General features: G+C 59.0%; 2 protein-coding genes across 2 annotated transcripts; both read left to right on the plus strand.

Moving 5' to 3' along the window:
* Nucleotides 1-1,539: 1,539 nt before the first annotated feature.
* On the plus strand, nt 1,540-3,495 carry BKCO1_3200010 (homeobox transcription; the record flags this gene model as incomplete). The annotated part of the gene is made up of 3 exons (XM_020274381.1): nt 1,540-1,706; nt 1,845-1,956; nt 2,017-3,495. The coding sequence occupies 3 exons, from the start codon at nt 1,540-1,542 to the stop codon at nt 3,493-3,495; spliced, it is 1,758 nt and encodes a 585-aa protein (XP_020129487.1).
* Nucleotides 3,496-6,506: 3,011 nt separating this feature from the next.
* On the plus strand, nt 6,507-7,076 carry BKCO1_3200011 (uncharacterized protein; the record flags this gene model as incomplete). Its single annotated transcript, XM_020274392.1, has 1 exon — nt 6,507-7,076. The coding sequence occupies one exon, from the start codon at nt 6,507-6,509 to the stop codon at nt 7,074-7,076; it is 570 nt and encodes a 189-aa protein (XP_020129486.1).
* Between the last annotated feature and the right edge of the window lie 8,490 nt (nt 7,077-15,566).

The raw sequence follows: 15,566 nt of genomic DNA on the forward strand, positions 1-15,566 counted from the left end.
CGCCCGCTACCGACGAACTAGTACCACCAACTTGGTTTGGAAAATGGTTCCGAAGCGGACCCCGCAGAGGTCGTACGTACACCTCCAACACCATGTGGCGGTGAAAACAGCCGGCCGTTGCGGTCCCAAATCCGTCCCGGCCGCGTGGGGTCCGCAAACCGAATGGTGATGGAGGGTAGCTACTCGGGACCTGTGGCTTATAGGGTCTGATTGGCTGTGAAGTGAAGACAAGGGCTCAGCGAACTGAACAAACTTTTGCTGCGCACTTATATTATCCCTTGGAGGCTGCGGTAGAGGCGACCAATGGCACTCCTGGAACCGGTCTTTGTGGCAGTGACATGATCCGATGACCCGAAGGACGGCGCCAGAAGAACCAGGTCATGTTATCCTTCCGACGCCACTGGCGGTGAGTGTGTAGTTTCGGCCTCGTCTTGTCGGCCGCGGGACACCGAAACTGAACAATTTTCTTTTTCTCACTACAGCCTACGCTAACCTTGTCCTTCGAACACCTGCATAGAGGCCATCGGAGATAGTGGCATCTTGTCCAATGGCGGAACAAGCTCCCATCAGCAGGAAAAGTCTTGGTGTCAACACAGACTACTACAAGGTGAACGGGTGAGAGAATGTCGTCGGTTGCAGGAGGCCGTACCACACGTTGGCACCAAGATTCTACGTTGGAAAGGACCGAATCGGAATGTGAGGTAAGCCTGTGCAGGACAGGGTCACGGAAGGACTTTCGCATATCCCAGGCGTCTGCCTAAGCTGCTGTGAGATGAGAGGCAAAATACTGACTCAAGTAGACTGCATATGAAGTAAAGACGATGAGCATGGCCAATAGATCGAGTGAAGCGGCTTGAGAAATCCAGAGGCCGCCGTGGCGTGTGGTCACGACGAAGGTCCAGTGAGGCTCATCTGGCGACGGTACGGGAAAGAGGTTCGTCCGGTCTTACGCTTCACGTCTCGCGGGCTGGCCTAGAGTGCTTGTTGCCTGGCCAGTCGCCTCATGCCGTCCCACGCAGTCCACGTCCGACCCGGTCATATGTTCCGACAGGAGTAAAGAGCGGTCCGGGGCCCGGCGGCCTCAATGCATAGGGCTGGCGCACAGGACGCGCACGAGTCGCGCCTCAGCGACCACAACAGAAGGACGGTACGGAGAGCGGGGCGCCAGGCGGAGTTCCCCACGCGTGGCGACTCACGTGAAAGCGCGTGCTGTGCGCGACAACAAGTCAACGGGGAGGTGGATGCTTGTGCGCGGCATGATGCGAACTGGATGCTGGACGCGGGCGAGCTGTGCGGCGCCTGGCGGGGTGCTGGAGGGTGCCGGTTCTGTGAAGGGAGCGCGTGCTGCTGTCTGCGGTCGCGCCTCGCGTCATCATCCCGGGGTCGACGAGGGCAGCCGTTGTGCCGCCGATCTCGACACACGCGCATTCTCCACCACGCGTGCCTCGCCATACGAGCTGTCGCACCCATACCCTATCTTCTATCCCTCGCTGCTCTCGTAGCTTTTCCATTTTACCTTGCCTGCTCCTGCCTGTCGCCATGAGCGATCCCGGCTCTACCACCCCGCCAGCAGACGCGACGAAGCTGTCGAGCCCGCCCTCAGGCAGCCTCGCATTCCTCGTGCACTCCCCCGATACCGTCAGAAGCAACCTCCCACCCGATGTCGACAATAAACCTCTTGCACGCCAGAAACGGAGACGAACAAGGTCAGCCTTTCTCTTGTTGTGCTTCTTCGCGCTGTCAGTGGCGCGAGACGCGTTCATGCCTGGCCGCACCAGGGCGTGGAACCCCCCCCAGCTTCATGTGCCGTCGAAATGATGCTAATGCCGGTTTGCGCGCAAAAGCCCCGAGGACCAGAAGATACTGGAGGCGGAATATCAGAAGGACAGCAAACCGGACAAGGCTGCGCGTCTCGAGATCGTGAAGCGCGTCGCTCTTGGCGAGAAGGAGGTGCAGGTAGGGATCCCCGCATGGGCCACTTACATGCTACGCCATGCTAACCATACGCACCACCAGATCTGGTTCCAGAACCGCCGCCAAAACACGCGTCGCAAATCGAAGCCACTCGAACCGCACGAAATACAATCGCACTTGTCCAGTTCCCAAGGAACCATCACAGAGCCATCCTCGTCCGCTCCGAATTCAGACGATGCCGAAACAGGGGAGCACGAAGAACACACAGCAGATGCCACAGCGGCGTCGCTGAACAACTCAAACAGGCCTCAAGAGACCCCAGCCAAGTCTCCAGCTCTTGAAACTGTGCACTTACCAGAGAAGATCCCCTCCCCGTCTGCCGCAGACTTGACGAACGTCGAATCCCAAACGACAAATGTGGCAACTGAACTGCGAGAGACCCCAGTCCCATCCGGTGACGCTGGACCCGCAGAGTTTGGTGGCTCACAGCCGCCTCCATCATCGCAAGAAAGCCAGCGCCAGGGCATCGGCTACCTCGCGAACCGCCGTAGCCAGTCTTTCATCCGCACTCATGAGGAAGCAACCACGGAGAAGCCAGGCTCGGTGCCGTCGTCCCAGGAGCAGGCGTCTTCTCGGACTCTGAAAAAGTCCAGTTCATTTGTGCGACTATCGATGTCTGAAGATGGAATGGCTAGAGTCATCACTGGCGAGGACTCTCCATCCCCGCCTCGGTCTCAGCCGGATCCAGCGCCGGTGTGCGAGAGAACGGAGGGCCTTCGTCGCAGTTACAGTGCTGCCGCGTTGAACGACCATAAGCAAGCTCAATCGCCCCAAGGTATCCAACGCTCTTTCTCAGGACGGTCTCGGGACTCTAGAGCCTGGGAATTCTGGTGCGATAGCGACGCAAGAAATTCCCTGACTGAAAAGGCCAACCAGGAAGGAAGTGGCTCCGCAGCGGATGCCATTGGTCTTATACGCTCTGCTAGCAGAGAAGCATTGAAGCTAAACCCTAACAAGCGTAATGCTCAGCTTCTCCCCCAAAGCTCGGCAAAGCGTGTCAAGCTTGATGGAAAGAGCACTCACCGACCGCCTTTGTCTCGCTCTTCATCGTCTCAAGGACGCCTTCAAGGCAAGGCGGCACCTGTGAGCAAGACACCATTGAAGAAGAGTCAATCTGCCATCACAAGGAAGGTCGATGACGATGGCTTCGAGATACCACAGACAGAGTCTGACAAGGAGAATTGGGAACCAGGGGTTCCTGGTGCTAGCCTACGTCGCATCAAACACCCCACCGCCGGTCAACAGTCCGGTCAGCCACGACGCAGGGTCTTGGGCGAGAACACAAATATCATGAGTACAGGTGCTAGCCTCGGCGTTATGATGGACCGCGAGAAAGGGCTAAAGGCCACGCCGCACAGGAGGCTACAGACCACTCGCACTAGTAACATAGAAGACGATGACGAAATTCGCGCGTTCATGGGCGGTGCGGGCGCCCACAGCCAGAGAACAAGTGTCTCAAGCGGCGAAGAGCTAGGCTGTGTGGAAGGACTTCTCAAACTTAGTCAAGGCAACTGGCGGTGATGCTGGCGGGTCTTTATTACGAGTTGGCTTTATGGCGTAGCGGGTACCGACAAAAAAAGGACTGGTTGGCGATTCTGGTGTAAATGGGTTGGTCTTGTCGTGCTGGCGTTGGGCGGGGGTGTTCGAGTGTTCGACTTCGACTTCGATGTTTGCGATTTTGAAGCCCAGAAGGACCTGGCTTGGAACTGCAGTAACGTGTGTAACTATCGACTATCGATTAGGCGTCTCAGCAAACAGAGGCTGAACGTTTGGCATTGTTACACAATTTTGAAAGAGGCATCTGCGCGCACCCTGTGCATGGCGGGCAACCGAATGCTTGTCTACACTCTTTGTCTATTCGGATAGGTGCAGTAGTCGGGACGCTCCGGATGTAATGCAATCCCGCATTATACCGTAACCGATAGCTCTTGCATTCGGTTTCCAATCTATCGTGACCTCGAGCGTCCCGATCTCTCCTTTCTTTATGCCCATGTATGTACACAATTTGGCGGCGGCTATGCGCGGTTGTCGCAATATCCATTTCTCGCGCTCTGCCGCGCCGATCCGGAATCACTTGCCATGAGACATGCATGCAGCTTGGCTGAAAGGGTTTGCCGCTTCTTTTTTTTTCTCGTGCATGCCTCTCCTTACGGCCCCAGGACCATCACAGATCGTAGATCATTGGCGGATCCCCGTCCGGACATTGGTCCTTTGCCAGGAGGAACAGCCTGATGGGGGACTGCATAAACGCGTGTTCGAAGTGCTGTCGCCGCTCTGCATGCGTAAGAATGCGGGGTTTTCGATGCGGTTCTCTGGCGCAGCGGGGCACCCTGGGCGGAAAAGGAGAGCATGGATGAGCAATATGCGATAGCGATTCGTGGGCCGACGCGGATTCGCGTGCGGCCTTTTGCGATTTCTATCGCATTCGAGTGATTGAGGGGGGTGACCGTGCCTCGCGTGCGCGCGCCAGCCAACCGCGGTTCTTAGTGTACCTGCTATGGCCGGGCGATTGGTGGTTCGCAGAAGGGGGGGTGGGCGTCAGGCGGGTGCATATTGTGGTCTTCTGGAAGAAGCCGTCCGATGGATCCGCATACCCTATGCTTCCTTTGTTGCGTGTCGGCGGCAGATCGACTGCTGGAAAGAAAAAGAGCGATTATTTGCTGCGCCGTGCGTGCTGCTGCCGGTGCTCTCCTGCCGGTGCTGGCGCTGCAGCTGGAGATGAATGGCACGCAGTGCGGAGGCCGCTTAGCCGGGCCCGTTCGGCTGCGCCGCAGAGCTGCTTCCTGACGACCACGCAGCAGAGCAGCAGAGCATCAGAGCATCAGAGCATCGGCGGGCGTTGGGATGGCACGAGGGTTCAATCATTCGATTGGATATGGCGCGCCAATGAAACATGCATGGCGGAAGGACGAAGGGCCGCGCCGCCCTTGCACATGCTTTTGCCAGGTTTGATGAGCTCCGAACGAGGCTGGCTGGCTCAACAGTTCAGACAGTCAATTGATCGGTGAGCGAGCTCTGAGGATTTCGGTGTGACGCGTGCAGGACTGCGCACTGCTGGCGCGCACGACGGCTCAACCGCAGCGGCAATTGAAGATCCATCAGCACCGCCAAGTTGCACAGCCCGCCAGGCGCGCGCTCTAGTCGAAGGAAGCAAACCTCTCTCTTGCCTTTCCGCATGCGTGATGCTGACAGGATCGGTTATTTTTGGCTTATCTCGTATGCCTACACGGCTGAGCGCTGCTGCAAGGGCAGCGCGCCGTCTGTCTTCGCCTTCTCCACCGCAGCAAGCGAGAGAGCATTTCTCGGTTCGGAGGAATGCCATGTCTTCTGTGGCATGGAGACTCCACGACCGGGGGACCACTCTGGCCACAGGGTGCGACGAACGACTGTCAGCTCACGCCCCGGAACCCGTCCCTACAACATTCTAGCGCGCTGCATGTGGCCTCCTTTGGCAGCGGACAATTGTCCTGGGAAGAGGTGCAACGGCGCCGGCGATGCGGCGATGCGGCGATGCGGCGGTGATTGGACGGCGGGCGGAAACATGTGCGGTGCGCCCCTGGTCGCAAAGCCGGCTGCCCTCGAGCCGGAGGCCTGCGGAGAGCGCGGCTTGGGCGACTGCAGCAGCGGTATCGATCGCGCGATTCGGTGGTGAGGGCGCAAGTGCGCGGCGCCCGACGCGCCAGGAAGGCGCCAGAAGCAGCAGAAGCAGCACGGAACAGTCGGAGAGGCAGGCGGCGGGTCAAGCGCTCACGTGCAGGGGTAGGGCAGGCAGGCCGGCGTGCGACGGCGCGCGGGCAGACAGATGTCGAGTGCATGATTGCATGCCCCGAAGGCGTTCGTCGGCGGTGGTTAGGGCGCCAAGGCCGTCTGTTGCACAATCGTCATCACCAAAATCGGGTCATGGGCTCACGAGTGTCGGGCGGCGCGAGGCAGGAGGGAACGAGACAGGGCTGATCACGCTGCGGCGGCGCGTCCCCTCTTCTCCCCTTACAGCTAGCTCTCTCGAAAGCGCACGCATTCCGCAGCACAGGGCCCGCAGGCCCGCGGGCACGCACACACGACCCTTTGCTTTGTGCTGCCCCACCGGCAGTCGCTGCGCTCGGTGCGACGCTCTGCTGAGCCGCTGCGCCCGGCGCCAGGGACCAAGCCCTTGAAACCCTGTCGTCCTGGCACCGCTTTGCAGCCGGCCGCCCGTTGATCTGATCAGCGTCTGCCCTGCCCTTTTGAATTGCATCTCCACCACAATAATCCTTGCACGCCTTGCTGCTTTATCGGCGCCCGCAACACCCCCGGCACCAAGCCATCTATAACACTCACCCCCCGCTCCTGGCCTTCTGACACCTCCTTGTTCCACCGGCATCTCTCCCGCCAGCACTTCACATCTCTCTCGAGACCACACCTGCCTCTCCCAACACATATAAGCACCCTCCCCCACGCCTCTTCAAGGTCCACGCAGTCACTGTTCTACCATCCGGAACCGGCAGCCTGAACTACTCCAACCCACACCCACACCCACACCCACAACCACCACCATGTCTGCCCGCCCGCGCACCGCCATCATGTCTCCTCCCAGCACCCTCTCCGCCAGGGCCGGAGTCGACTCTCTGGCCATCCCGTCCCAGGCACCTCGCTTCCGGGCCAACCGCCAGCCCAGCTCCGGCTCATCCAACCTCAGGCTGCCCTCGCTGCCACGCTTCCATCCGGCCAACTTCCCCTCGTCCAGCTCCAGCGCTGCCACCACGCCGAGCACCAACCCCAACAGCCCCCAGCCGCCGCCCTCGCCCCGCTCCCAGCAGAAGCAGTACTCGGAGGCTCAGCAGCAGCTCTACATGTACCAGAGAGAGCTCATCGCCAACGCCACCCGCAACATGGCTACCGGCAGCAAGCCTGCCAGCCCCCGTCTGAACCCTCTGGGCAGCCCAGGGCCAGTCACTCCTCTCGAGCTCGAGGGTCAGGGAGGCGACTACCTCACGGCAGGAGCCAAGTCCGCAGGCGGTCTCTGCGACTCTAGGAACGACCTCGTCGAGAAGCTCCTTCAAGATGAAGTGAGGCGGGTGGGCCAGATGTCTCCTGGGCGCCCAACTTCGGTGGGCAGCTACTGAGCATCTGCACCTTCCTTACTCGGAATGGTCGTTTATGACGAGCATTTCCCGACACGGCCTATTTCGACACATTTTCTGCGTAACGACCCGGTTTTCGAGTCCTCGGTTTTCGAGTCCTTGGTTTTCTTCGATCTTCGGCAATTCTGCGGGCGTCATCTCCATCAGCATTTTCGGTGTCAGCGATACCACAGGAGCAAAGGGAGAGAGATTGAGCATTTTCATTCACGTGGGACGCGTGTTCCACCAAACACCCAAAAAATCCGCATCACTACATTTTCGGCGTCTTCGTTTCCGGGTTTTCGACCAGGTTGACAGACTAGTGTTGTCACATCCTGAATGCAGGATGAGACCGACGGAGGGACAGCAACACACCGTCCGTTCATTATCATGGTGAGGCGCGGAGGATCCACCTCCACGTAGTCAGTGGCAAGCAGTCGATCACACCGTCGGGTCGCCATCGTGTGATCCGGCATGGCCATCGTCATGATCTTCGCCACTTCGTCATTCGCGACCCTCACCACGGGCATTTTCGGTACCAAGGGATCGGGATTACACTGGCATGGGTTGGAGAGGGGGGGTTTGGTGAGATTGGGGCTGGGATTTTCTGCCGTTCGCTTCACGGTTGCGTTGTTACATTTCGTCCCCACATACCAAGTGCTGGAAAGTGGGCCCTTTTTTTCAAACACACCACATTCGCTTGGGCCCGCCCAAATTTCATTTTCGACTGGCCAACATGGGGTTTCCCCGCGCTACCGGCGTTTGCGGAGGGATTCGTGAGTGGGTGTTCTGCGTTGTGCATCTTTTTACTAGCATTGGGAAAGGATTCGGGCATCTTTAGGTTTCTTCACGACGGCAGGGATGTCGGAGTAGCACCGTCCACGTGGGCGAATGGAACTACTGTACACATGCCAGACAGGCAAGCCTGAACAAGTGAAGCCGCGCGAGCACGGACTCTACGAGCCCATAGTGAAGGCGGGTTATGCGCGAGAAACCAAGGCAGACCAGGCAGGCAGCTTGATCGCTCGATTTCAATACCAAAGCGGTTTGGTGCCCGAGGCCGTCTCAGTTGCTGTGTGAAGACCGAGTGGGTGCCATGGTGCCGTTTGATTTCTTCAACGCCCATCGCGACATGGATGTGCAGGGGCCGCCCGACAACACGACGGGCGGCGCGACAATCATCGGGTTTTTGGTCCGTTTGGGCGCGCTGCGCATCGGAATCCGGACTGCGCACCGCCGCTAACGACGAGCTGGTGAGCTGACGACAACACATGGAGTCGCTGTTGTAGCTTTTGCCGCGTGCCGCGCAGCTTGGTAAGAAGAGGCATTGACGGTGAGTAATACCCCGGCCGCCTTGATTGTGAATACCCTGTAAAGGTGCCTTCGTCATCGCTCATCAAACCATCCTGCACAGCCCACACCGAGCAGCATGTCTCGAAATACTCGACCAGCCAAGCGGCAAAGCGGCAAGGCGGCGCGGTGAATACGCAAGCGGGCGCGCCAGCAGTCGCATCAGCAGCACACAAGCTGCGTCTCCGCCGCCCGTCAGCTGGTACATACGCGTGCACTGAAGAGGCGGGGAGAAACGAACAGCTCCCCATCTAAACGGCCAACCTGGCGTGCAGTGTCGGTCGCAGGTGCCGCCTTGGCGTATGTGTGTACCTGTTGCGCCTGCCCTCCATCACCACCACGGCGGCCAATCCAACAGACGACTTGCGAGTCCCTGCGTCCACCACTGCGCGGCATCAGCCGCTCCCCTCCAATCCTTCGCCGAGGTACCGCTCCCCGCGCTTGCTCACACCCGCCCACCCTCATGCTGGTCGGCTGCTTCCTCCCTCCAGTAACCGGCCCGGCCCAAACCAGCCAGCCGGCCGCAATGAGGCCGCCCACCCTCACACACACCACCACTATCATCCACCAACTAGGTAACCCACAAGGCCGCCAGCCGCCGCCAAAGCGCCACGCGATGCTGCCGAGCAGCCGCGAGTCACCCGTCGAGTCATCTTCGTGTTTACGCAAATAGAACTGAATGATAGTGCGATAGTAGTGCTTCTGGTAGTGTGTTTGAAAAAAAAAAAAGGTGTAGCATTAAGCCACAGAGCCCCGTCGGTTGCGAAGCGTGACGCCTGCAGAGAGATGGATGGGCGCCGCTGCCGCCACCACCGCACAGGTCACGTTGGTAGGGTAACACGCAATGTGCCATACGCATCTCGTAGCCATGGGTGGTACATACGACGACGACGCTGGGAGGGACGTGAACATTCGCCGCGTCGCGCACGCGAACAAATGCAGCAACGGGCGAGTACGACGCGCCGTGTGGCTGGACGAACACTTCGCACCCTCCCTGCTGCTCCCTTCCAACGCACTCGTCCATCCACCACTTACGCGGAGTGGGCTCTGTGGAGATGGGGAATCAATCATCGCGACATGAACGGGTGATACCTGCGCCCGCCTTTTTTCCCTGTTCTTCTTCCTGCTCTTGCCTTTCCCGGGGCTGCAGGACAAATCAAGTGAGCAGCAAGGAAATAAAGTCGAACCATTGCGTCTGTCGATTGATCGCCAAAATCCGTTCGCTGCTCCCCTCTTTTGACGAGCGAGCGGCATGATCCGCCGCCCACATGAACATGCGCCAAGCCCCATCGCTCCGCAATTTTTTTCTTTCGGTCGTGAGACTTGGCGGGGGAGTGGTTTTTCTTTGCTGGAGAAAGGTGGTGACGATGAACCAACCAGACGGTCCTCCACTTGTTTTTGCCCTATTTGGGATAAAATGCCGCCGCATGCGTGGGTTCGCAGAGCACGGCGCGGGACGACCGGCAGATGAGCGTGCCGGAGAGCATCAGAGCCTCGGAAGATGTGGAGTGGGGTGTGGGAGAGAGCAAGTGCGAGGGCCTGTTCGCGGAGAAAGTGGTCGTGCTGCCCTTCGGCATGCCCGCCCATCATGCTATGATACACCTGACAATAGAGAGCTCTGGAAGACTCAGCATTATTGTTCCACACCTACACCTCGGTTCTGCGAGCGGTCCTGGTTGGTTTTTTTTTTCTATTATTGTACCAAATCTCCGCCGACTCGCTAGGCCAGTGGCCTTGTGGCACGTCCTGGTATAGCTCGAGAGGCCGTATGTCGGAGTCACTCCTCCTTCCCTCGTCCTTCCCCGCGGCCCCTTGCCGTTTTTCTTCTTCGCTTGCTAAATGGCTGGCGCCGGGCAGAATACGATCGTGATGGGATACCCGAGCAACAGGAACGCTATGACGGCATGCCCGTCCACCATGCCACCATCGTCATTCCATGATTTTAAGCGCACTTAGCGCGGCCTGCGGGGCGGTGATGGGCTTTGTTGGCTTTGGCTTCTGCCCGGCGGTAAGGAGACGAAAAGGAAAGAGCGAAGCTGGGGCCCAGGGTAACGAAGTTTCCTTCTTGGTGCTAGAGACGAAGGAGGAAACAAGGAAATGGGGAAGCGACGAATCACCGCGTGACGCCATGTCGTTGGGCAGGCACGGGTTCCCGTCGGAGGTAACTCCATGCCCGCCGCCCACTATTTGCGTCACGGCACATCGGTGATGGGTGGTTGCGGCACGTTCAACAAAGAGCAGCAGGCAGCTGAGCAGCCAGCAGTCAAGGCGAGATCGGCATCCCGAAGGCGAGGGCGGGGGTGAGTGTCACCTGTGGAGCAGAGGGAGCCACGAGCGAAGGATGGAAGGATGGAAGCAGCGAACGAGCGGACGGCGCTTTCTTCGCGGTGCGTGCTGCTACACCACAACCATCTACTACCACCTACGCGCCAGCCGGTCAACAGTCGATCATCGTTCAAGCCGCACTTGTCGCAGCCTCCACCGCCTCGTTCCGTCCGTTGGCGCCACGTCGATGCTTGTTCTCACACGCTACTGCTGCCGCAGCGGGAAGATCCTCACTCTTCTGATTTACTGCCGCTTGTGGCGGATGGCAGGCCAAGAGATCGGCGGCGTTGGGCACTGTGCTGGCGGGTTGCTTGGAGCAGGCGGTGTCGACGACCGGCGCCGCTGCGAGGGTTGCCGTTACGGGCAGTGATGCGAGCGATGAGATAGGCTGCTGGGGAGGTGATGCTGCTGTAAGCGGGATGCTCCAGCTCCGCTGGTTGGACGAGAGACGCTTCGCTCCGACTTGTCGCAGAGTACGAAGGAGACGTGGGATGAGGTCACGATCTTCGACCTGAGACAGCTAGCCGTCATCATTTGCGCGGCGAGAGAGTCGCGGACGTGGGGCTGACATCTTTTTCGCCTTGCGACGGGTAACGCAGGGCAAGGGTTAGTTTCGGCATGGCAGCCGCCTCGTTGGCCACACGGCGCAACGGGACGAGACGACGCGGCAGCACATGGCGCAGCCTCCGCCGTCGCTGGAATTTCTGGAAAAGGCCGCTGCCATCGGCTGGGGACATGCCGTCCGCCTCCGCGTCGCCACCTCCCGTGCTCCCACAGGAATCCTTCACATGTATGTATCGGCCTCGCCTTATCGTTGCTCGAGAGATCGGCCGGGCCTGCAATGCAGCTAGCAGACCAAAAAGAAAGCCCGAAAGCGCCGAGTCATCAGAGACAGCCGCCGTGGCAGCGAGCCCAGCGAGCCCAGCGACGAGGGCGCCATCTCCACCGGGACCATCCCTTCTTCAAGCACCCAGCTGCGGCAGATCTCGCGGCCAACCGCGCAGCCACGCATCCGAGTCGCGAATCTCACCAACCAACGCCGCCCTCGTCCCTCCATTACCTGCCTCCCGGGTACGGCACTGCCTCTTTGAAATCGGTTCGCGTTGCCGACCCTCCGCTCTGCGCTCGCGATTACGCGCCACGCGGCAGCCATCTTCAGCCTGTTGCACCTACGATCATGGCCCGCTCGGGCAAGTTCTTATGTCCCACAGCCACACAAGATAGTGGCGACAACACCGTGTGTAACACCGTTATAAAAAATAGAAAAAAAAGAAGGAAAACAAAGTTGTTGCTCTGCTGGGCACCATCACTGCCAACACCGCCGTCATACGTCGTGATAGAGAGAAACCGCCGCTACGTCAGCGGCTTGCCCGACGGGCACTCGCTGCAGCGCACCGACGGCACCAGCAGCAGCGAATGACACACCACGCCAGAAGCGGGCGGTGATCCGCCCCTGCCCACTTGTCGACACCCCCGGTACACGGCGGCGGCAGCCCGGGCGCAAACACTCCGGTCTGCTAGCGACACTCTCTCTTCCAACGTTACCGTCTCGTAGCAGGGCAGTCGTCGTCCAATGGCCACTACCCGCTCCACCGTCGCGTTCATCCCTCCTTGGCCTATTTCCGCCCCCACTCTTTGGCTCGTTGGACGTACATCTTATGTGGGCACCACGCTGGCTTTCCTCGCCCGTTGGCGTTTGACGGACGAAAAGGCCATGGCCGCCCGCCCACTCGCCCAATGGCACGAAGGCATCAGAGCTAACGGCTAGTGTCGCCGAGTCGCGGAAGACCTGTGCGCGCGCCCCAAGGATCTCTGGTCGCACTTGTTTTCTCCATCGTGAGCTGTTGCCCTCGAGGTGTTTTCTGCGCTGGCTAGCGCGATGAGTTTGACGGACGATGGATGGAGCGACGGTGTGTGGTGACCACCATGTTTGCTTTGTTGGCCGAAGAAAGTCACGGACTGGGTTGGAAATTTTTTTTCCATTTTGCCCACCTGGGCCGCAGGCGCATGTGGGCACGCCTTTGCTGTTGCGGGCGTGTGCTGCGTGTGCTGCGTGTGCATGTGCGATGGCATTGGCCATGGCTGACTGGGCGTCCGGCGCCAACTGCCCGCCCATCGAGAGATGATGATGGCCGGGCCTCATTGCCGGCGGAAGTGCTACCACAGACGTGCAGCTCCACCCGCGTGCTCTGGCATGACGGAGAGACGCCAGAGGGCCTTGCAGCAACGGCTGGCAGCTGCTCGCTGGAGGACGGTCTAGACACCTAAGGCCAGCATCGCGGGGCTGGCCTGCTACTTCTAGCTGCAGCAGCTATACAGAGTTCCCCTCTCCCGCCTCCGCTGCCGCAACGCTGTCCGCAAGTCTAGAACTCGGTCGTTGAAAACGGCATCCCGCCTTGCAGCTGGATTCAAGAAGGGTGGGGAAGGACTGGGGGAAGTGTTGTTCGAGCAGATGGCAGTCAGCCAGCACGCTCGCTACTTTGGAGCAAGCAAGCAGAATCAGCAGGCCGTGCCCCAGCGCTGGGGACAGCCGGCGAGCGGGTAAGAGGCAGAGAAGAGAAAAGAGGGCCTTGCTATCTCTCGACTCATCAACCCATCGCCGAGCTTTGTCCTGTACTCTTCTGTCAGCGAGCGCGTGAAGGCGCATGGTCCTGAGGGCCACTCTTTCCATCCGGCTCGCCGCTTTAACGGCACCAGCGCGGTGCGGTCAGGATGGACCTTGCTCGCTTGGGGGGCGGGTACCGACCAGGAACAAGGGTCGCGCTTTGGGCGGCGCTTCGTCAAAGCTTTCTCCCGCCGTCCATCCGCCACGCCCCCTTCCACACCTAAACTATGTGTTGCGCAACCTTGCGGCAGGATTCTAACCTTCCGATAGTGAGTGACCCTATGTGCCTTACCGGACACCACCCGCGCCTCCCACCCCGAGCCCCTGCTGCCGCATGCCCACACCTGAGACAATGCAGGGCGAAGAGAGCCCCGAAAAAACATCAAACACCACCATTCCAAGACCCTCGATCCGCGTTGCCGGACCCTGAAAAGCTAAACCGCCGGCAGATGCATAATGATGACTCGGTTGTGCCGAATAGCAGGCCGCCTCATTTCCCTACTTCCGCTTCCCTTTTCGGACTGTCCTTAATTCCGTTTCCCGAATGAAATCACAGCGTCTCTCCTTTCCGCGTTTGCAAACTGATGGATACGGCCTGCCCAAATACAAGCCGCCCCTTTCCTAACCCCCCGAAACACCCAAGATCCTGCTGCCGAAGGGGGAGGGAGCGGTGTGCACAATCCTACCTCGCGAAGGCTCGCAAAACATCGGTTCACTATTTTGCTAGCGAGGTGGATGGTGCCTGTCACCTAGTGGCTCAAGACGTTGGAGAACGTTCCGCCCGCAGACACGTGCTACGCGCCAAGCGCAGCAGACAAAGACTTTGCTTCGGGGCGCTTAGAAAGGAGGGACGTGTGGAGAAGGAATCAACGGAGAGATACTACTTCCTGCTAGACCGCGCGGGCGGATCCTCCCTCCCACCGCTACGTCTCTGACAGGAAACAGACCGACTTTGTGGCAAGCACTAAGTTAAGCTGCCATAAGCCTGGAGGAAACGGTAGGCCTTTTTGCGGTAATTGGACGGCACCTACTGCTTCCTAAACGCTCGGTCCCAGTGGGAGCCCGATCAACCGTCCGGCGCCACCGCCGTCTGTTGTCAGTCAGGGTCCATGAGGATGCGGATGAGAGCACTGATAAGGCGCCAGCCCAACACACCAACCATATTTGTTTTTTCGGCACCTCATCTCCCGTTTGAAATCTTGAAGACGCCGGTGATCCCAAGAGATACCGTGTAGCCAGTGAATGCGCAGCGATTACTTTCGCCTAACCGCTACTTACGCCTCATGGCTTATAGGCATGTGGAGTACAACTGGAAGTGAATAGATGGACCGAGGAAATAATTCGCCGTCTGCCAGACACAAAACTCGAATAGATCTTCCCTATCATATCCTCAAGCTTAAGAGAGCAATGGGCACTCCGTGAAACGTGTACGCATATACATGCCAGACCTCACCCAGCCATGACCATGGCCCAAAGAAGCGAAACTCCTTAAGCAACAGAACCCGCGAAGAAACCCCTCGCCACCACCACGACGAAGCCACAGTGCGGCGCAAACAAGCAGAGCAGAGCAGAGCAGATGCGATGAAACACAGCAGAAATGATTGCTTTTTTCCCCTGGGACGCCGGTTTCCATCCCGGCCGTTTCGGGCGTCTATCGAGTGGCGCCGTAGCCGTTTTAGCTAGCAGCGCCTCGCGCGCCAGCTAAAAAGTACCACACACTGCCTGACAGGTTCCAAAGGACCGATAGAAAGACGTATTTTACATCAATATCGTACCATATTCCGCAGGCTCTAAATTTCGGGGAATGCCTAGTGTGAGGCATCGTTCAAAAGCTAGCGCAGTGGACATCCCCATCTCCACTACGTACCTTACCAGCCCCCCCGCCTCCCCAAATGTCTTTTGTAGTAGGAAGGAAGAGACGATCGTAATCCACCTCCCTCCTCCGAGCCCCAGATCCGCTCCGCTCCCACACGCCACACGAACTGCAAACTCACATGGCGGGCGCGCCCAGTGGCGTGCAGACAACACCTCCACTGCAAAAAAGAAAAGAAGAAGTAGTAGGTAGTCACACCCACGCAAGCCAAGTGAAACCTTTGCCTCGGCGCCCAGCACCGGATAGATACCCCTACCTACCTGCCTACCTACGTACCTACCTACCGACTCCGCATTGCACACACGCACACACACGCACATGCAAGCAACGTTAAAACACC

Source organism: Diplodia corticola (assembly GCF_001883845.1).
Source record: "Diplodia corticola strain CBS 112549 chromosome Unknown scaffold32, whole genome shotgun sequence".
NCBI classification, from domain to species: Eukaryota; Fungi; Ascomycota; class Dothideomycetes; order Botryosphaeriales; family Botryosphaeriaceae; genus Diplodia; species Diplodia corticola.